Below are 22,494 nucleotides of genomic sequence, written 5' to 3'. Positions count from 1 at the left end.
ACTACTACTCAACACTGTGTGAGAGGTGTTAGTCAATGCGACTGATAAGTAAATCAGCTAGAGGCGTAAGATTGAGTAAAGAAGTGAAACTGTATTTGCAGATGATATAATAGTATACCTGACAAACCCCAAAGACTCAATGATAAAATTAATTCAACCAGTAAAATAATTCAGTGAAGTAGCAAGGTATAAAATTAACATGCAATAATATTTCATATACAAATACAAAATAAATAAAATACATAATGGTAGAGAAAATTCCATTTACACTAACAACAAAGAAGATTAAAAATTTAGGAATTCATTTAATAAGAAATGTGCAAAACCGATACAAAGAAAATTTTGAAAGCTTCCTAAAAGACACTTGAACAAATGAAAAGACATCCTGTGTTCCTGGGTAGGAGGACTCAGCATTATAAAATGTTACTTCTCCTAGAGTTGATTTATAAATTCAATGCAATCCCAATAGTAATGTCAACAAACTATTTTATAGATTAGTAAGTTGATACTAAAGTTCATATGGAAAAAAAACCAACCTACCAAGAATAGCCTGGAAAAAGAAAACACAAGGGAGACTAGCTCCACCAGACATTAAGACAAACCATAAAATCTGTATAATTAAAAGAAGATGGTGCTCAGGCACGAATAGACTAGTGGAATAGAATAGAAAGTCCATAATTAGATCCAAATACATATGGAAATCTAATAGATGATAATAATGGCATCTTGTGGATTAGGGACTGAGTGGAAAAAAAAAATGAAACCATACAAGCACTAGAAGAAAATATGGGTGAATTCCATATTAACCTTGGTGTAGGAAAAGTCTATTAAACTGTGACAAAATCCAGAGGCAATGAAAGAAAGATGGTAACTTTGACTACATAAAAATAAAAGTGTTACGTGATTAAAAACACATGATAATGTTATATAACAACTGAAAAACTGAGAGAAAATATTTGCAACATATACCCCTGATAGAGAACTAAGATCCTTAATATACAAAGAACTCTTAACACTTGAGGGACAAAAAAAAGGCGGGGGAAACACAATGAGGGACAAAAAGAAAAACGGGGGAAAAGTCATGAGCGGACAATTCAGAACAAAGATATAAAAATTGTCCTCAAACTTATGAAAAAATGTTCAAACTTACTTGTAACTAGAGAAATGGGATTTACAACACAGATATCATTTTTCTCCTATTAGACTGGAAATAATTTTAAAAGATATGATGACAAATTTTGTTGGTGGGCGATGAGGAAACGTGCCTTCTCCTACATTGTTGGTGGGAATCTAAGTTGCTTCAACCTTCTAGAGAGAAATATAGCAAAATCTAACAAAACTACATATATGCATACCTTTTGACCCAATAACCCCACCTCTAGGAACCTACCCTGAAGATGCAACTCCAACAAAATGAAATACATATGTAAAGGTTATTCTTTATAGCAATATTTATAATTGCAAAATATTGAGAATGGCTTAAATATCCATATATACGGGTGAATGGTTCAATAACCACCGTACATCCGCATGATGTACCATACAGTAGTACGCAGCCGTGCAAAAGAGTGAGGAAGAGATCTCTGAATTGATGTGGAGCAACTTCCAGGACACACCGTTAAGCGACAACAGTAAAGTGCAAAAGAGTTCCTATTGTATGCTATCCTTCATGTAAATATGAAGGCGATAGAAGAAGATATACAGGTGTTTGCTCATTTATACAAAAGAAATAGAGGAAAGATAAACGTGAAACTCAAGAGAACGGCTGCCGACAAGGTGCGGGCAGGAAAGAGGTGGTGGGGATGGGGCCGAGGTACAGGGATGAGCTGCACGTTGCACGTCTCTGATGTTATCTCCAAAATAACCACTGTGTTCCCCTTCAAATAAATTCCCTTTCATCTTTTTTCTTTTTTTGCTGTGGTTTTCAAAAAAATGCAAATTGAACCTTATCTGTAGAATGGGAAACTTGCTTGGAAGGGGCTTCATTCTATTTTTCTTTTTTTCAACACTGCATCTCATAGCGCAGGTTGCTTTTCTCTGAAGGAACACCTAATTTTTTGACTGGCCATTCTGGCTGTAATGCATCATCATAAAGTTCTTCTCCTTTCTCTTTTCTTTGTTTGTGGAACTGGAGAACGGATTCATTTGGCTTTTCTTCCTATTGTTTTTGGTCTGTCTTTCTAGCCACTGGTGTTGCCAATCTTGTCTCCTCGTCAGTCTTGGGCTTTTATGAAAGTGTTCAGTGTCCTGAAGTGAAAGTAACTTGTCTCTGGGCCCATTGGTGCTGTTCCAATATATTTCATTTTTGGACTTTCCCGGGGCAGCACTATGTTTGTTCCTCAGTTGGAGGAAAGTCCAGGCAGATTTTCTGGAAGCCTTCCTGGGTTAGAACCTGATTAGCGCTGAGGGTGGCACTTTTGGCTTCCACTCCTTCGTGAGCATGCTATCCGATTCTTGGAAAGTTCTTGCCGTTCTTCATGGAAAAGTGGTACATGTAAGCCCATTCACCACTGGCATCCTCCTCTTCCCTGAGATTGGTACTTTCCCACGCATCTTCATCATTCTCTTCCTTTTTCTCGATTCCGGAATGTCTGCTCCTGAGAGGCAATCTTTAGCATCTAATTCTCCATATTCTTGCACTCTCGCTTCTGTTGAGGGCTCTGTAGCTTACCCTAGAATTTCTTCTGCAACATCTGAGGATTTGGTGCTTGGAAGAGCTGAATCACAGTTGTAGCAGACCTCATCACACTCATCTTTGGGGGTTATTTTCTCAGGACGCAAGGGCTGCAGCCTGGCTCAATTCTCAGAAAACCCACACTGACAAACCCACCAACCCATCTGAGCATGGCTGGCATACTCGTGGGTGTCTCTTAATTTTTAAGCCAGTCAGAATTGGTTTCTGCTATTTGAAATCAAAAGAAAATTAACTGTAGTAATCAGAGCTGCATTTATAACTTGTAAGATTCCATTGTTGCTGCTTATGATTTGATATCTTTTAGTTCAAAGATTTGAAGTGTTAGTTATTAGTGCTTGCTTTTCAATGTTTGATTTCTTTGGAATTTAAAACTTTTGGTTTTGATTACATTGGTTGCCAATTTTTTCAGTGGTTTAGTAATAAACATTTATTCATTTACTTAAATGGGATTAATTTGGCTAGTTCACATAGATTACAGTTTAATATCCAGATTGGCTAAATTTAGCTTCTTCTAGGAAATGAGAGTCTAGAATTGTTGTGATTGTGAGAAGTCATTTATTGAAATTAATCTTGGATTTGGTGAGCCGAGTGATATTCGCTAGTTCAGGGTTCTCAGTATCACAGAGGTTTTCCAACCAAAGGTTTAATAGAAATCCCTAATTTTAACACTGTGTAGGCATGAAACACCGAGGTTGAACCTCCAGATTTGAGGTTAACAGTTTAAACAAAGTAATTCCAAAGGGAAAGTTTTTTTTTTTTTTACTAAATTCCTTGGTGACAAAAATGGGAACCATATTTGCAGCAACTAGGACAGTTACTGGTGAGCTATAATTTAAGGAAATCTGACTCGAGAGAGGGAGGGCTTGTGGAATCGCTCCTGCTGAGAGAAACATGTCCTGAGTCTTTCCTGGCTTGGCTTTTCTACTAACTAGCTGTGTGCCCTTGAGCAAATTAGCTTTTCAATGCTTCAGGTCTGTCAGCCATGAAACCCAGATGTTTATATTTTCTCTAACTCCCTCGTAGGATATATGAAAATCCACACTTAACAAAAAATTAGAGGAAGAAATGAGTATTTGTATTAAATAATTTTTATGAGAATATATCAAAAGAAATCTTTTATTTTTGGAGCTCCTAAGAAATGAACGTATATTCTTTATATGCTATTAATTATGTGATGGCGTATGGAAATTAGCACGTAGGCATTCAATAAACGTTGAATGAATGAAAAAAGATGAAGAAGAATCTCTCAAACATTTAAAAGCTACAGTCAGTTAAAGAATTTTAAGAAATGATGGTAAAGATAAATCATAATACTATAAAATTCATTAAGAAAATATGAATATGATTTGGTTTAGACAAGTTTCAAGAACGTGTATGTTGGATAAAGTCAGATTCCTCTGTAGATCCACTGAGAATTTCACTGGACTTGGTGATTAAACAAACTTTTGAGCAAAAGAGAAATACGATTAATTATTTAGAATAAGTTATAAAGATTAAAACAGAACATAAGATATGGAACTTGTATTACAGTATGATAAAAAGGAATCATCAGGTTAATACATGGCGATAGTTTCCAATGTACATTAGTCTGTTTTGTGAAAACAACCATTAAAAAAGAGAGACACTGAAAGTTGCCATTTTGTGCTGGCAGTACACTTCTTGTCTATTTTCTCAAAATCAAAAGCTCCATGCTGATTGATTTATCAAATCTGTAGAATGTTGACAGTGTAGAGAATGTGTATACATCTCTTTTATCAGGTGGTTTGCTCTTCTGTTATTTCTTTTGTCTATATTTGTTCTTTCTAATCCTTTTCTCACTGTGAGAGATTCCATGTGCCCTCACTCCCATGGGAACTTATTCTCCGGTCTTAGCTGGTTGGATGGGTGTACATAGCTGACTCAAGGGCAGTGGGCTGAACAGATTGGTTGGGCCAATTAGAGTGCTTTGTTGTGAATTTAGAGTTCATGCAACTGAAGACTAAGTTGGTTGGTGTTGAGAACTACAGCCAGTCAGATGAAGAACCAGAGAGGTCCTGTAGGTCCTGTAGCGTTGGAACTGATGTCGCCATAATACCCAAGTGAAAGTGATGGGCAAAGATGCACTGGAAAGGAGAGGTACATGGGTGGACAGAGAGAGGGAGAGAGGGAGGAAGAAAGAGAGAGAGCCAGAGAGAAAGAGAGAGAAAATACTTTCAGCTCTCAGCCCCTGGTCTCTGTTCTCTTGAGGCCAGCTGCTTTGGTTCCTTTCCTTTGGTCTCTGTGGGATTCTTCTGTATTCTGCAATATCATTATGGTCCTCATACTACCTCGAATGATCCTTTATTTCTTAGAATAACTTTAATTAAAATACTTCAGATTATCCTCCCTGAGGCTACTTTATGTGGTTAACATAGCATGATATTTAGAAAATTCATACTTCCATTATTCATAAACAACTTTGAATTCTTTAGAAGGAAAAGCAAATTTATTCATTCTGTACAACTGTTCATGGACCACACACATGCAAAGCTCTGTGATGGAGGCGGACTCACCCACTGTTAATCTGCCTGTGACATTTCCTCCAGAGTTGCATGCGTTTACAGTCACATTCTTAGCTGACTGCAGAAGCAGCGAGGAGTCCTGGAAAGGGATTTACAAAATTAGCCAAATATATGCTATTTAAAATGACTGTATCTTTATATTTGTGTATAAATTTAGGATTTATATAAAATAATTTCTCCATAGTCACAGATCCTGTGATCCCATAAATTTGTGGCTAAAATTATTTTTAAAACTTGAATTATGTTATGTTAAGGGGTTAATGTATTAACTTTTTTTCATAAAATATAGTAATCTCACGGGTTTGTAGTGCTTGTGTCCACTGGGTACAATGTGTCAAGTCAGTTCTCCAGGGGAAGATCTCAAACAACCAAGTTTTAATCAGTGCTTTTCCTTTTCAAGGAACTAAAATTTCATTTAGTATTTATGTCTAGGATACGATATATTTTAAGAAGATAAATCAGAGAATTAGTTCTTCTATAATAAATACCATGTTTCTAATTTTCAAAATGCAAAGGCTTCTCACAGTTTCAAAATAGCTTTTAAAATTTGTTGGATGCCTATGTTTTTGAGCTTGTTGTTGGAAGATAAAGTAGCTTTATGAGCACGTAAGTGCTTTCTGCGGCATCATAATTCTGAGTGGATGGTTTTGTTTTCCAGAAGAGTGCTTGCTTTTATAGAAACAATTTTCTTCAAAAGGAATGCAGCAATTTGCCTGTTGGATTCAGGTGGGTTTATGGTTCACTCACAGGGAACCAAATATCTTCCAAAGTTGAATAATGTAATTGTTCAAAAGGAAAGAAGTTTCAGGAACACGTTGGAACTCTAGCAGGTCAGAAATCCTCCAACTTGCTCTGTGGAAGCAGCTGAATCCATCAGCATCTCATATTTTATCCAATGATGTGACGTTAATACTTGTTTTTGCATTGTGAGAAAATAACTAGCATGATAATGAGTTAACAATTTACCAACAATTTTAGCACCCATCCTCTCATTTTATCCTCCACATTTTGAAGTAGGTACCATTACCCCTAATATAGAGATGAGGAAATTGAGTCCAAAGAGATTAAATTACAGCTCACTCAAAGTCACAGCTAGCAAGTGACAGTTCCATGATGGAACCCAGTCTTTAGATGCCAACTCTTTTTACCATTCTCCTGGAATGGGAGGACAGGGCACAGGTCAGACCTGTGAGGTCCACTCCCACGCATGGACAAAGCAAGTTATTCTGGTAACCACTCTGGTTGTCTGGTCCAATACTTACCCTCAAACCCTTTTCTTTTATGCCTTCTACTTCAGGAGTTGGAAAGGCTAATTGCTTTCTCAGCCTGCCTTGAAGCTGGGGGACCCAAGTGACATAATTCTGGTCAATGAGATGTAAGCCAGCATCTGCTGAGGCTGGGGCTGGGGTTTCTAGGCAAGCTTTTCCTTTCCTGATGAAAGGGATGCAGGCACTGGCACTGCACATTTCCCCGGTCACATGCTTTTCATGTGGCCTAGAAGACATCTAGTGCACAGGAGAGACAGGAGGATGGCACATATCTGGCTCCAAGGTTGCTGAGTGGTGAACTGATGCCGTAGCTACCCCTTCTAGCTTCTTGTTATGTGAGCATAAAAGTTCCTATTAGGTTGTGCCACTGCTGAGGTAGACTTTCTGTTACTCACAGTATAAAGCAGAAATTGCCCTGTAAGAATATTAACAACAAAATGATCGAAACATTCCCCGTATTACTTAACAAAAGCTCTTGTATTGAATGGCACATGTTCTATAATCTACATTTTTGATAAAACAAGAACTTAAAACCATTAACAGGTGCATAAAAAATGTTTATTGTGGAGTAGAGGGGCATTATTTCCATTCTCTAGATGAGGCAGCTGAGATCTACAGCTTGTGAATGAATTTTCAGTTTTCGTAAGTAGCTAGTGATATCCTTTAGAAAAATTTTATCTCATTTATAGAATGTCAGTGAGGTAGAAAGAGAACATTTAATTTTTCCCTTCATCTGAATTGAATTCTGACTGTATTTGTTGGATAACAACAATGTATCATTCAACACTATATTTAGCCTTAGGAAGTAGATAAAAGAGCCACAGGACATGATAGCTTTTCTCCAGAGTGTGTGACCTAGATAAACAGCTGTGAGAGAGATGCATAAAAAGACCATTAACAACGTAAGGATGTGTTGGTAGGGCCCAAAGATAGATGACAACTGTCCTGAGAGTTCTCAACAATCCCCTGTGGCCACTTCATACGCCTGCATAATTAACTACTGCACATTTGAACCTAAGATGGGAATGGCAGAGGCTGATTTAGTCACTGAAGCAGGATGCCTATGTTAAGAATTCTGTTAGACAGTATGTGGACAATTATATTTACTGGCATAAAGTTATTCAAAATATTCCCTTACCATTCTTTGAATGTCGGTAGGATCCTTAGTGGTGTCTCCTCTACTATTTCTGATATTGGTCATTTGTGTCCTGTCTTCTTAATGATTAGTCTGGTTAGAGTTTGATCAATTTCTGTTGATCTTATAAAAGAACCAACTTTTGGTTTCATGGTTTTTCTCTACTGTTTTCAGGATTTCTATTTTATTGATTTCTGCTTTTTATTCTTTCGTTCCTTCTCTTACTTTTGGTTTAATTTGTTCTTTTTCTAGTTTCTTAAGGAGTACGCTGAGGTCGTTGATTTTCTTGTTTTCTAATATAGGCATTCTTACAAGTTTCCCTCTAAGCACTGCTTTAACTACATCCTCCCAAATTTCACATATTGGTTTTTTTCATTTTTATTCAGTTCAAAATACTCTCTAATTTCCCTTTTGATTTCTTATTTGACCCATGGATTATGTATGTGTTTTATTTAATTTCCAAATATTTGGAAAATTTTCAGATATTTCTATTGCTGTTTTCTTGTTAAATTCATTGTGGCTAGATAACATACGCTATGTGATTTGAATGCTTTTAAATTTATTGAGGTTTGTTTTATAGAACAAAATATGATCTTGATATATTCCTTGTGCATTTGAAAATAACTTGTCTTCTGTTTTAGCAGGGAGGGCTCTGTGAATGTTAATTAGATCAAGTAGGTTGATAGTGTTGTTCAAGTCTTCCTTATCCTTATTGATTTTCTATTTGTTCTATCAGCTATTGAGAGAGGGATGTTGAAATCTCTGACTATAAATGTGGATATTTCTATTTTTTTCTTGCAATTCTATCAGTTTTTGCTTCATGTATCTCAAAGCTCAGATATTACGTATATAAATATTTGACTACGTAAATATTGATGAGTTTACTACTGTATCATTTGAAATGACCTTCTGTATCTCTGAGATCTTTATCTCTTTGCTCTGCAATCTGCTTTGTCTGTTATTATTATAGCCACTCCAACTTTCTTTTGATTAGTGTTAGTATTGTATATCTCTTTTTATCCTTTTACTTTTAACCTATTTGTGTCTTTATAATTAAGGTGAGTTTTTTGTAGGTGGCATATAGTTAGTCTTGCTTTTCATTCAATATGACAATCTCTGCCTTCCAACTGGAGTGTTTAGACTATTTGTATTTTATATGATTATTGATATGGCTTGGTTTAAATCTATCAATTTGCTACTTGTTTTCTATTTATCCCATTTGCTTTTTGTTTCCTTTGTCTTCTTTCTTTCGGATTGAGTGAGTATAATTTATGATTTCATTTTATCTTCTTTGTTGACATGTTAGCTATACTTTGTGTGTGCGTGTTTACTTTAGGATTTATACTATACATCTTTAACTTATCATGGTTTGTCTTCAAGTAATCTTATGCCACTTCATGTATGCTATAAGCACATTATAACAGTACTTCCATTTTTTCTCTCAGGGTCTTTGTTTAATTGTTGTCATACATTTTGCTTCTATCCTTGTTGTAACCCCCAAAATACATTCTTATTATTTCTTCTTTGGTAGTCAACTATTTTCTAAAATGTTTAAAATTTAAAAATTACTATTTTCTGTTTACCCACATATTTCTAGTATTTATTCTTTTGTGAAGATCCAGATTTCCATCTGGCATCATGTTCACTTTGCATGAAGGACTTTCCTTAACATTTCCTGTAGTGCCAATCTGCTGAAGTACATTTTTTTTTCAATTGTAGTAGTCTGAAAAAAGATTTTATTTTGGCTTTGTTTTTGTAAGATATTTTTGCTAGGTATGGGATTCTAGGTTGGCTGGTTTGGTTTTTGTTTTAGTACTTTATAGTTGGTGCTTTGCTGTCTGATTTAAATTGTTCCTGACTAGAAGTCTGCTGTCATCCTTTTCTCTGTTCTTTTATAGGTAATTTGTCCTTTTCCTCTGGCTGCTTTGAAGATTTTCTCTTTATCTCTAGTTTTAAGCAATTTAATTATGATGTGACTTGATGTAGTTTTCTTCTTGTTTATTTTGTTTGGGGTTCAGTAAGCATGTTTGATATGTGGGTTGAAAGTTTTCATAACACTCTGAGAAAAGTCACACATTATTTTTTTCAAATAACATTTGTCCTCTCTTCTCTCTGCTGTCCTTTGGGGATTCCAATCACATGCATATAGGATGCCTTGACTTTGGCCCTCAGTTCACTGAGACTCTGTTAATTTTTTCCAGTCTTTTTTGTCTATGTTCCATTTTGATTAGGAGCTATTGCTACATCTTCAAATTCACTAATCTTTTCTTCTGTAGTGTCTAGTCTGTTGTTAATCTGTTAATCCCACAAATTAACTTTTTTAAAAAAAATCCATGTGTTCAACTTTCTATCTCTAGAAGATTAATCTGTTTTTTTCCTGTTTTTCCCACTTTCATGTCTCTCCTTAATGTGCTCATGCCTTCCTTGATCTTTGTGCCCAGATGGAACATAGTTTTCTTGAGCTTCAGTCTGGGACACAGTAAGTCACTTGAAAAAGTATGATGCTGTCAAGGCTTCCTGTGAAGCTTTGTTAGATGAGACCAGCCCAGCATTCATTCTAGTGCTGATCTTGTGCCACTGCTGAGCCAATCCCCTTTGAGCATTCTACCCGATGCCCCATGACTTATGAAGTTTTCCCACTCTGGCTGGTGGGAATATGAGCTGTTCCCAAACATCTGTGAACTCCAGGGATTGTTCCTTCTGTTCCTGTTGAGTGGTTATTTCCTCGGTCTCAGGTGGCTTCCTCACACACACAAGCACTGCTAACTATATACCTACAGACTCAGTGTGGGGTGTGGTAAAGGGAAAGTGAACTCTGTAACCTCTGGAGCTCTGTCAGTGTATGGCAGCTCCCTCCTCTATGATACTCTGCCTGTGAACTTTAGGTTGGCTGGTTTTTCCTGGACGCCCAACTCTATCTCCTCAACTCAGGGTGTATGCTCACATCTTCATTGGCCCCCTCCCTCACTGTGGCCTTAGAAACTCTCTCCAGACAGTGACCTGGGGCAATCCTAGGGCTCACCTCTTTTGTTTCCCTCTCTCACAGATAACTGCCCTGACTGCCATTGTCTAATATTTGAAAACTGCTCTAGTCCATTTGGGTTGCTATAACAAAATGCCAGAGACTGGGTGGCTTATAAACAGCAAACAGTTATTTCTCACAGTTCTGGAGGCTGGGAAGTCCAAGATCATGGTGTTGGCAGATTCGGTGTCTGGGGAGACTCATTTTCTGGCTCACAGAGGACATTTTCCAGCTGTAATCTCACATGGTGGAAGGGGCAAGGGAGCGCTCTCAGGGTTCTTTTATAAGGGCACTAATCTCATTCATAAGGGCTCCACCCTCAGGACCTAATCACGTCCCCACTCACTTCCTCACCTCCTAATACCATCACCTTGGGGGGTAGGATTTCAACATATGAACATTCAGACCATAGCAAAAACCATTGTTTGATATAGTTTTTCAAATTTTCAGTTGTTTAATGAGAGAGGGTAAATCTATTCACTGTCATTTCTGCCCTCTAATACCTGTTTTGATTCATAATTTCTTGTTCTTTTAGTGAAAACTACTCAAAAAATAGCTTTATCTCATTGAGATTCTTAAGTGTGCTTTCCCAGTCATATTCAGATGCATTATTTTTACTCAGTTGGAAGCTAATCCTCTTTTTTGTAGATTTTATTTGGTACTCTTCTTTTAGATGAAGTTTTCCTTATGTGGTTTGAAGTTTCAGTCTCAGTCTCCCTGTGTGGATGTATTTTAATTTCTGTGCTTACCCAGCCTGTCTAGAGGCTTTACTGTTGTTCCCATTCTGACCTCAGGGTCCCAGTCTCATAATGGTGGCTCAGGGCCACTGTCCTCAGTGATATTTGGGTCCTGGTCTGGCGTCTTTGGGGGTTCCTCCCCACAGATATGCAGCTTTATTCAAGTTTGGGCAGTAGTTGCAACTATTTTCTGCCCTTGATTGCTGCCTCAGGCAATGGGCCTGACTGGAGTCCCAGTCATATAGATGACATTTTAATCTCTGTTCCTCCATGAGCTTTGATTGTAAACTGCCCCTGCCTCTTTTCAGGGTTGTCAACTTCGAAGACAATCATTTCCAGTAAAGCTTTATCACTGTATGTTTCTGTTTCATTTCATTCTTGACCAGGTCTGTATGTTTTTAAATACAACCTTCTTTTCTTTTTTCAGATGTGATTGCTTTGTGTTTGGGTTAATGGGCAGGGTGGATGGGTTTAAATCACAAACCCCAGGCACAGTGTTGACAGGAGCTCTTGTATTAATTTTGAAGGGGTACTGAGTAATCAGGTACCATGTCAGATTATGTTTATAATGAAGAAATTCTCTCAGCTCAGCAATATAAATAAATGATCTGTCAAATTTTGCAAATTCATAAGGTAATTTCTGTAATTTTATGGAAAATTACTTTCTAGACTCATCTTCGAAAAGGAAACATAACTAATACATCAGTGCATATAGAAATTACAAGGCATAATTTTGTTCAGGTATCCCTATTAGTAGAAACCATATTAGTTACAAAATACTTTACAGCTCTGTTATCACATAATATTATTCTACATGTTTTCTTAATTTTATGTATTGATTGACATATCACATTAATGCATCATTGTGACATTTTAATATGTGATTATCTAAAATAATTTACATAATTTTGCTCCCTGGTTTTTTAAAAAACTACACAGTGGAGATGAAAAAGTCTGATAAGGTATAACTAAAAGTATTATTAGTTCAAGAACCTTAAATTTGCTACCATCTAATCACCTGATTTCAGTACCCAGGCTACTCTACCAGTCTCGTCTCTTCAGAAACACAGTAGGGGATCAGCCAATGACTCTGGGGGGAAAAACAGCTAAGTTCTAGTATTTGAATTGTTTGTTTACATCTGACTTCCTTTTTACAAAAGCTTGTGTTAATCTCCTATCTTCCCATACGATAGAGCTATTCAGTACAGTGAAATGCCATCATGACTAATGTAGTGTATTATCTGAATAAGCTCACAGGATCAGGCTCACACGTGTATCAGCCTGTGATAGTCCAGGTCATTTGCCTGCTTACTGTCAGCTGAGATTCTACCTGAAGTAACTCGATAGTGCCTGTTAACTACCTATGCGCTTTGTCCTCTCTGGGATCTCTCCTCTGCAGTCAGTGTCTATGTGTCAGTCGCCTGCCCCCTGCCCGTATCATCTTGCAGTTGGTAGCAGAGCCTGGTGATTGCTCTGCTGTCTGATTTAGGCGTGTGCTGTCTCTCCTCACAGGACTGCGTGTTTCTCAGCTGTTGGCCTTTCGTTTCCTTTCTAATTGCCCTGGAGTAGCTGGTACAGCCTCTGCATGAAGGAGATACTGACATATCCTTTCATGTCTAGAAATATGGGAGGAAAATGAAGAGCGTACTCTTCATACAACTGGTAAGTTATAGTTGATGAAGTTTAATATTTTATTTAGATAATATCAGCTCATCAGGAATCTAGCAAAATGTTTGTCTCTACTACAAAGTCCATAGCATCACATAAGGAAAAATAAAACATATTACAAAGATTGTTTATCTATATTTTATGCTTGGCTCTACTTATTACAAATTCCATGGAGGTAAATGAATTGATAATATTGAGGTAGATTTACTTTTAAAGTCACACTATTTAATGATGATGCTTAATCTATTTATGGAGAATCCTACAAGACCAGAAAGTATAATTAGTATAATTAGTGCAGAACATACTACTATGGGACTCATTTCTTTCTAAGCTTCTCAGATAATTTTAAATGCCTTGAAATAAGAATATCTAAATTACTTGCACTAATGGAAATAAGCTTCGATTTTTAAAAATTTTTTTAAGACTGGCACCTGAGCTAACATCTGTTGCCCATCTTCTTTTTTTCTCTTCTTCTTCTCCCCAAAGCTTCCCAGTACATAGTTGTATATTCTAGTTGTGGGTCCTTCTGGTTGTGCTGTGTGGGACACCACCTCAGCATGGCTTGATGTGCGGTGCCTTGTCCATGCCCAGGATCCGAAAGGGTGAAATGCTGGGCTGCCAAAGCACAGCGCGCAAACTTAACCACTTGGCCATGGGCTGGTCCCTCAATCGTTTTTGATGAAGCTTTTAATTACCAAACCTTTATTATAATCTAAATTACTGAGGCCACCAAATTCAGATCTGAAGCACATGAAAGTGGACACTTTAGAATGTAATATCAGAAATAAGTTCCCTAACATCAAAGCCAAGCTTTCTATAAAGAGTATATCATAAATATGTGCGCATGTATACATTCTAAGAACTCTCCTCTGAAATATATTGAATTTCTGTGTTTAACCATTATTTATTCTTCATAAAACACAAATTATTTAAATGTTTCTTCATTTACTTACCACTCTGGAGTGTATTTCTTTGGCATACAATGAGAATAAAAATTCTGATTCTCCTTCCAGGCGAAGTCCATCTTTCATAACACGCAAGTGACCCATTCCTGTCTGTTAAAAACATAAGACAATAGGGATTTTGTTATTGCTTTCTTTTCCATTTCATTTCAACTTAAATTATATATGCATTTTCATAGATTTCCTATTGGTACTTTTCTGTTCTCTTAAATGTTTTATTTAAAACTTTACTTGTTTTTATGTTTTAATATTCAATATTTTCTTAAGCCTTGTGTAAGTACAAAGGACTGTTTAGGAAACACATACGCGATTTAAAGAATCACTTTACAATAAATACCCAAGAGCCCACCACGATGTAAGAAAAAGAATCTTACTCATTAAATATTGTTCTTATTAAGATGCAGTAAAATGGACTCTTTTGAGGTGTACAGTTCTCTGAGTTTTAACACATGTAACCACCAACACAATCAGGATATAGAAGAGTTCCATCACCATTACCCCCTAAATACCCCAAATACCTTTTTAAGGCTTCAAGTGTATCATGTGGGTTCACAATGTGGCAAATATTTATTGGGCATTTCTTAAGTGAAAAGCAATATAGGAGGGGCCACTTCTGCGGCCGAGTGGTTAAGTTCCTGTTCTCCACTTTGTGGCCCAGGGTTTCACTGGTTTGGATCCTGGGCACGGATGTGGCACCACTCATCAAGCCATGCTGGGGTGGCATCCCACATGCCACAACTAGAAGGACCCACAACTAAAAATACACAACTATGTACCGGGGGGCTTTGGGGAGAAAAGGGAAAAATGAAAATTTAAGAAAAAAAGAAAAGCAATATAGGAGGACGTGGAGCTCTACACAATGTGCCTGTTCTCAAGGAGTTTCCAGTCACGAAGAATTCCAAGGAATGATAGAAGACACTTCTGGAGATCTCCAACTACCATCACACTATTAAGTTTTGTGGCCATTTTAAAACTTCATTCCCTTTGTGTTCTCAGCAGCATTCAACACTAGACCCTTTTCTCCTTGAAACACGATCCTCTCTTGATTTCCATGATACGCTGCTCCCCCAGCTCTCCTCTTACTTCAGGAAACACTTTCTTGGCCTTGTTACGCATCATCCTTCTCTAGCCAGCCTTTGACTGCCGGCTTCCTCAAGCTTGGTCCTCGCCCTTTCCTGCATTCCCTCTCTGACATCCTCTCGGCTTCCATTACCATCTCAGTGTGGAAGGCTCACCCATTTTTATTTACAGTTTAGAGTCTCTCTTCTGAGCGCCATACCCATATAGATGATCGCCTATCTGTTCTGCACTTTTGAATGTCTTGGAAGACCTAAATTCAACAAAATGATCTTCCCTCTCTTTCCCCAGGATAGAGGCAGATAAAAAAAAGGGAGAGCAGAACAGTAGGGAGAATGAAACACAGACAGCGAGGGACAGCTTATACAGTGACAGGTGATTTGCAGGACAGGAATATGTCACTCTGAGCTGATGCCATAGACTTCTCTTTCAAGAACTCTGCTGGTTGGCAAGCCCATTAACAAGAAACAAACGCACTGTGTGATTGCTCCGCATGGTCATGCATCTGAGCCACCCTGTGGTTCTCTTCCCAAACCTAGTTTTGGGAGCAGCGGTTTTCTCACTGTGCTTAATGGAAGCCCCTCACACTGCTGGGCTCGGGCCAAACCCACTGCAGGCAGAGGAGCCCTCCTGAGTCTCTCCCACACGTGTGGAATTTGGTTGGAAGAAAGAGTTTAAAGTCTAAAAAAGTTGACAAGTACTGTTTTACAGTTTCTCACAGGATCCAACCATGCATTTGTAAAGCATGTTTTAGGAAATCCAATCAACATTAGAAATATTGTAAAATCTATCATGCATGGATAACGAGCTAATTTTTTTTTAAAGATTTTATTTTTCCTTTTTCTCCCCAAAGTCCCCTGGTACATAGTTGTGTATTCTTAGTTATGGGTCCTTCTAGTTGTGGCATGCGGGATGCCACCTCAGCATGGCTTGATGAGCAGTACCATGTCCGTGCCCAGGATTCGAACTGGCGAAACCCTGGGCCACTGAAAAAGAGCACGCGAACTCAACCACTAGGCCCGGGGCCGGCCCCATGAGCTAATTTTTAGCAAACAATTCCATTAGAAATTTTATGTCCTACTGTTAATCAAAGTGAAGTTTCAAGATTACAAATTCTAATCTGAAAATCTTCTGCTGAATTTCTGGGTTCAAGTGAACTAATGCCAGAAATTTTCTGGACTCTATGTTATTTATTTTGTTTTGTTTTGTTTTGTTTTGTTTTAAGGAGGATTAGCCCTGAGCTAACATCTGCTGCCAATCCTCCTCTTTTTGCTGAGGAAGACTGGCCCTGAGCTTACATCCATGCCCATCTTTCTCTACTTTATATGTGGGACGCCTGCCACACATGGCTTGGTAAGTGGTGCCATGTCCACACCTGGATCCAAACCAGCCAACCCCAGGCCGCCAAACTGGACCATGTGAACTTAGCCCCTCTGCCACTGGGCGGGCCCCTCTATTTTGTTATATCAGGAAAAAAACCCCAAAAAACTAATGCTAATTCTAGCCTCTGAAGTGGCTAATTTACATAACCACATTGTGAAAGCTAAAGGTCCTTGTCCCGTGTCATTTCCTCCTCTGGTTGTCACTTTCCTTTTTTAAAAAATGAGGGCATTGATGAGAGATGGAAGTCTCCTTCCACCTGTAACATTCTATGATTCTAACGAAATGAATTACAAACCTCTGCAAACAACAGATCACTTTACAATGCTTGAAAACAGAAGAATATGCCCATTTGTTTAGTGTTTTTCAAAGTGAGGTATGTTGAGGCATAATTTACAAATAATAAAATTTAATCTTTTTAGCGAACATTTCTGTGAGTTTTCACAAACTTACATGGTTGCGCAACCACCAACACAATCACGATATAGAACAGTTCTAGAGATCATAAAAAATGCGCCTCTGTACTCACTACCCGCCTGACACTCCCATTCCTTGGCAACCACCGCTTTCTGTCCCTATAAATTTGCCTTTTCCCGAATGTCATATAAATGGAGTCGTACGGTATGTAGCCTTTTCAGACTGGCTTCTTTCACTAGAATTACGTATTTGACATTCCTCCATGCTGTGTGTGTGTCAGCAGTTTGTTTCTTTCTGTTGATCAGGAGTAGTCCACTGGATAAATGTACCAGTTTGTTTGTCCATCCGTCAGTTGAAGGACATTTGGGTTGTTTTGATGATTGTGAAAAAAGCTGCTATGTACTTCTGTGTGAACATAATTTTTATTTCTGTTGGGCAAATGCCTAAGAATGGGATTACTGGTTTGTGTGGTAGGTTTATGGTTAACCTTATTAGAAACAAGAAACCGCCAAACCGTTCAGTTTTCCAGGGTGGCCGTGTCTGTACCACTTTGCATTCCCGTACGCAAGATACAAGCCTTGTGGCTGCACCGCATTCTTGCCAGCACTGGTATTGTCAGGTTTTTTCTGCATTCTAATAGGTATATAATGGTATCTTATTGTGGTTTTAATTTGTATTGTCCTAATGGCTAATGATGTCAAACATTTTTCATTGTGGTTTTTGCTATCCATATCTCTTCTGTGGTAAAATGTTTAATTTTTTTCTACTCACTATTTCTTGTCTTATTATTGATATCTTAGTGTTCTTTATACATTCTGGATACAAATCTTTGTTGGTATGTAATTTGCAAATATTTTCACTCAATGTGTAGCTTTCTATTTCTTTAACTGTGTCTTTTGAAGAAGAAAAGCTTTTAATTTTCAAGTTCAATTGATCAATTTTCTCTTTTGTGGTCATGTTTTTGTTATTTTATATGAGATCTTTGCCTAAACCAAGGACATATTTTTTCCTATTTTTTCTTCCAGAATTTTTAGTTTTAGAATATACGTTTATGTCTGTGATCAATTTTTAATTAACTTAGCATATGGTGTAAGATATAGATAGAGATTATCTTGCATATGGCTATCCAATTATTCCAGCACAATTTGGTGAAAATTTTATCCATTCTCCATACTCTTGTAGCTTCGTCAAAAATGAATTGACCATGTGTGGTTCTATTTCTGGATTCTCTATTCTGTCCGTTGACCTATGTGTCTATATTTAGTACACTATATTGATTATTCTAACTTTACAGTAAGGCCTGAAATCATATAGTGGGAGTTCTCTAATTCATTTTTTTCAAAATTGTTTTGGCTACTCTGGTTCCATAAAATTTTTTTATGATGATAAAATTTACATTACAAAGTTTACCATTTTAGCTATTCTTAATTGTATAGTTCAGTAGGGTTAAGCACATTCATATTGTTGTGTAATCACCACCGTCCATCTCCGGAGCTTTTTCATCTTCCCAAACTGAAACTCTGTCCCCTTTGAACAACTCCTCATTCTCCTCTCCCCCTGGTAACCACTGGTCACCCAGCCCCTGGTAGCCACTATTCTACTCTCTGTTTCTATGAAATTGACTGTCTAGGTACCTCATGTAAGTGGAATCATATACAATATTTGTCTTTTTTTGTTCATTTCACTTTATTCTAGTTTCTTGGCCTTTAAATGTAAGTTTTAGAACCAGCTTGTCAAGTCTACAAAAAGATCTGCTGTGATTTTGATTATTATTGTATTGAATATAAGTATCAATCAGGGAAGAATTGACATCTTAACAATATTGAGTCTTTCAATGCATGAACATTATTTCTCCATTTATTTAAGTTTTGAAATTTCTTTCAGCCATGTTTGTAGTTCTCAGTATACAAATCTTACCCATATTTTGCTTGATTTTTACGTAAATACTTCATGTTTCCTGGTGCCATTATAAATGATATTTTTATTTCATACCAACTTTCATTTAGTCACTATTGTTCTGGAATATGCTTTTTCCTTCTTTTATTTTCAAACTTTTTCAATTTTCTTTTAATTATGTCTCTTGAAAGAAGGTTTTAGATGTTATTTTTAAAAATGTAACTTGATAATGTCTATTAATAGTAGAGTTTAATATTCACAGTCCTTGAAATTACTGGAATATTTGGACTGATTTCTACTTATTTTTTTATTTAAGAAAATTTACACTGATTATCTAGTGCAATCTCCCATAACATGGCAATCATCTTGTCAGTCAAATGACCTCTTGAGCTTTGACACCATAGCAAAGCCCTATAAGAATTTTGTGGTTTTAAGAATAAAAATATGTAAGATTCCATTGGGGTCAAGTTTTCTTTTTAAATAAGATTTAAAATAATGAACATTAGGATTCCATCTAAGCTAAAAGTTTTTAGGGTTATTACATGTCTCACAAATCAAAGAAATAGGAAATCCATTTGAGCTGTGAACCCGGGTGCAGATGCAAACTTCTACACCTGGACAGAGACGTAGGCCATGCAATCTCAGGGACCAATGCCCTTTCAAGTTGAAAGCTTTGATGGCATAAGAATGGAAAGAAGAATGAGGCATGAGGATGAGTCTGGGTGTCTGGCTTCAGGTCTCACACTGCTGGTGATCCTGCACATACACAGGCTCAACTGAGGTCATCACTGACATGCCACGTGCTTAGATGGCCTCTGTGAAGTGGGATAATTTCCTGAAGGGCATATGAATCTTTCAATCCCAGGAAGATTAAGAAGCACAGAGAGGTTTAAGAGATTTATAACCATAACATCATTTTTGTTAGAAGGATATGTATATGTGATATTCTATAGATTTTCTGTATATGAAAATCTAAAATTTTCATTTCTGAATGTGTGATGAGCTTGTTTCCTTTGTTTTCCTTTTCTTCTCCTTCCTCTCTTCCCCTTCCTCTTTCCTTTCCCTTCCTGTACAATTCAATCTTATGGCCATTAGATGGGGCAGAACAACTCACGCCTCTGTGCCAGAAGAGAGGGACCTGTGGTGGCCCAGAGCAGGGTACTGGAGCCTCAGCTGGGTGAAGTGGGTATCTATGAAGAGGCGTAGCGCAACATTGGTGTCATAACCCAGGGGGGTGAGTGGAACCCCTCAGCAGTGAAGCCCCCTAGGGAAAGATGTTGAGTCCAAGTGGAATGGGGAGGCATCTGTGGAGGGGAGAGGGTGGGGGCAGAGGCAGGAGAGTAGAAATACAAAGGGGATTAATAGGATAAGTAAATGAAAGAGCAATGGGAGCCAAGTTCCTCACTGTCAAGGAAGGAAGGGAGGTACGAATACAGACAGAAAGAAAACCAGGTTAAACCCTGTGATGGTGGATTGAATTTGAAATTTGTATAAACCTGTGGCTTTCCATGTATATAGATAGATACAGAAATAAATGTTCATGTAAATGTGCAGGTGTGTTGGTTACGCGTCCTCTGAGAGGATCTGGGAATAGCAGCACGTCAGTAGCAATGAGCATGGCTGACGCTTGAATCTTAGCTTCTGAATACCATTCTCTACTAAAAGGAACAAGAGCTTCTTGGAGAGACAGCTAATTTCAGGACTGGAGTAAGGAAAGGGCCAGATAACCTGGACGATCTTGTGCCAGAAAGCGAGGGAGGGCTCAAAGAATGATGAAGATAGATCAAAAGGCAGAAAAGTCAGGTAAAAAGGGCTCCCAGAAGCCAAAAAAGATTCAATATGAGTGTCAAAACAAATGATAGTAATGGATTATGAGAGCCCATTGGATAAAACTGGAAATCACAAGTCCTTACAGGCATCTATAATTAAGTGAACAAATTGAAGGGTTGATGAAAAACAGGATATTTACATAGTTTGAAACCATCACCTTACAAAACAATTATACTTGTAAATGGGAAAATAGTCATTTTATAGTGAAGAAGACTGGCCCTTTAATCAAGTGCTCATAGCGACGGGCCAAGTAAAAATTTGCTATGCTGATGAACATCCTGAATTCCAGAGGGCGGCATAGAGGAGTTTCAGGAATTGAAGGAGGATGGGGGTGGGGAACAGGACAGTGCATGAGCAGAGCCTCAGAGCCTTAGAATGCAGGAGATGAGGGCTGGGGAGGCCGAGGTTTCTTATGGTGACCAACATTGGCAGGGATGAGAAGAAAATGGGCATCAGTTGCAGTGGACTTGAGGCAGATAAAGGAGGAAAATCTGTAAAGGTGGGAGGGGCAGTCAGGAGGGTATCCGATGCTCCCTATTGACTCTTGCTTATGAGGGAAGGGTCTGGAGCGGTGTGGTCAGAAGCCCTGTGCGCCCGGTCCCTTCTGAGCCCTGTGACATCGGGCAGAATTACTCTGGACTCGTGGGGCTTTCCTGGACTCCTGCTGATTACATTGTGGCTCCTCCACTTTGTACTCCACCGTACCATACTAATTGCAGTATTTGAACACACCAAGCTCTTTCATGCTTCCGTGTGTCTGCTCATGTTGCTGACTTTGAATACCTTTCTTATTTTAACTTACGTGGCTATTTCTCATTAATCCTTCATGACTCATTCCAGTTACCCCTCTACTACCATAGTATTCTGTGCATAACTCTATGTTAGCACATACATGAGCCTGATTGTCTCTATCACAACATATTGGTCACTCTTCTCGTTGAGAGCTGGAGGGAGTATAATCCTCTTCCCTTGAATCTGAGCTAATAGAATGTGGCAGAAATGACATCGAAGGCCTTGAGGCTCCTGCTCAGGCCTCTTGGGACACTCTGGAAGCTCTAAGCACACCCACCATGTAAGAAGTCCAAGTACCTTGAGATCCTCTGCTGGAGAGGCTAAGGGTAGGCTCCCCAGTCATCAGTTCCAGCTGAGCTCAGCCTTCCAGCCATCCCTGCACTGGCACCAGATATGTAATGAAGTCATCTAGAATCCTCCAAACTAGTCCCAATACCAGTCAATTATGTTGAGTGGCCTCAGTTGACATCATGAGTTGCAGAAGAATTGCCCAGCTGAGCCCTGTCCTTTCCTGACCTACAAAATCAAAGGTTATGATAAAATGGCTTTTGTTTTAAGCCATTCGTGAATTTTTGAAAATATGTCTTGTAGCAATAGATACCTGGAACACTTCTTGAAGGCAGAGATTGACCACATCTATCTCACCTCTTGGTTTAATGTCTGATACACAAAAGTGATTATTAAATGGTTGTCAAACTGTTAAATGATTTTTCTAGAAAACCAGTTCAGCCAATAAAACTCAATGTCATCAAGATCCTACATTACACCATATCGTCAGTTTAACGCGTACGTGACATCTTACCTCTGACTTTCCTTCTTTTAGTGAATCACTTGGTGTCAATTTCTATGTGATTGCACTATCACTCATTCATTCTTTTGGCAAAAATCAATCAAGTGCCAAATTTTGACTCTGTTCTGCTGTAACACCCACTCCAAGTGGGCTCAGCACATCTGAGCAATATCAGGGGGCATCAAGAGCAATCCCAGCAGGGCGATGCCTTGATTAAATCTCACGGCGGCTTACACACAACACCAGGAGGATGAACTCTGCAGTTCACAGTCCCTTCCATCTGGT

At 38.1% G+C, this 22,494-nt stretch overlaps 1 protein-coding gene across 2 annotated transcripts in view; it reads right to left on the bottom strand.

Annotated features, from left to right (window-relative positions):
* SGCG (sarcoglycan gamma) overlaps window positions 1-22,494 on the bottom strand; it is a 148,234-nt gene that overhangs the window by 40,987 nt on the left and 84,753 nt on the right. For both annotated transcript variants that reach the window (XM_070520395.1, XM_014843231.3), the window contains 2 exons: window positions 14,019-14,120; window positions 5,227-5,314 (listed from right to left, as the gene is read on the bottom strand). In XM_070520395.1, the coding sequence (XP_070376496.1) occupies window positions 5,227-5,314; window positions 14,019-14,120 (190 nt within the window). The remainder of the gene's footprint in view (window positions 1-5,226; window positions 5,315-14,018; window positions 14,121-22,494) is intronic.

Source organism: Equus asinus, chromosome 11 (assembly GCF_041296235.1).
Source record: "Equus asinus isolate D_3611 breed Donkey chromosome 11, EquAss-T2T_v2, whole genome shotgun sequence".
NCBI classification, from domain to species: domain Eukaryota; kingdom Metazoa; phylum Chordata; class Mammalia; order Perissodactyla; family Equidae; genus Equus; species Equus asinus.
Note: the sequence above shows the minus strand (reverse complement) of the source record. Positions and strands in the feature narration are given on the sequence as shown.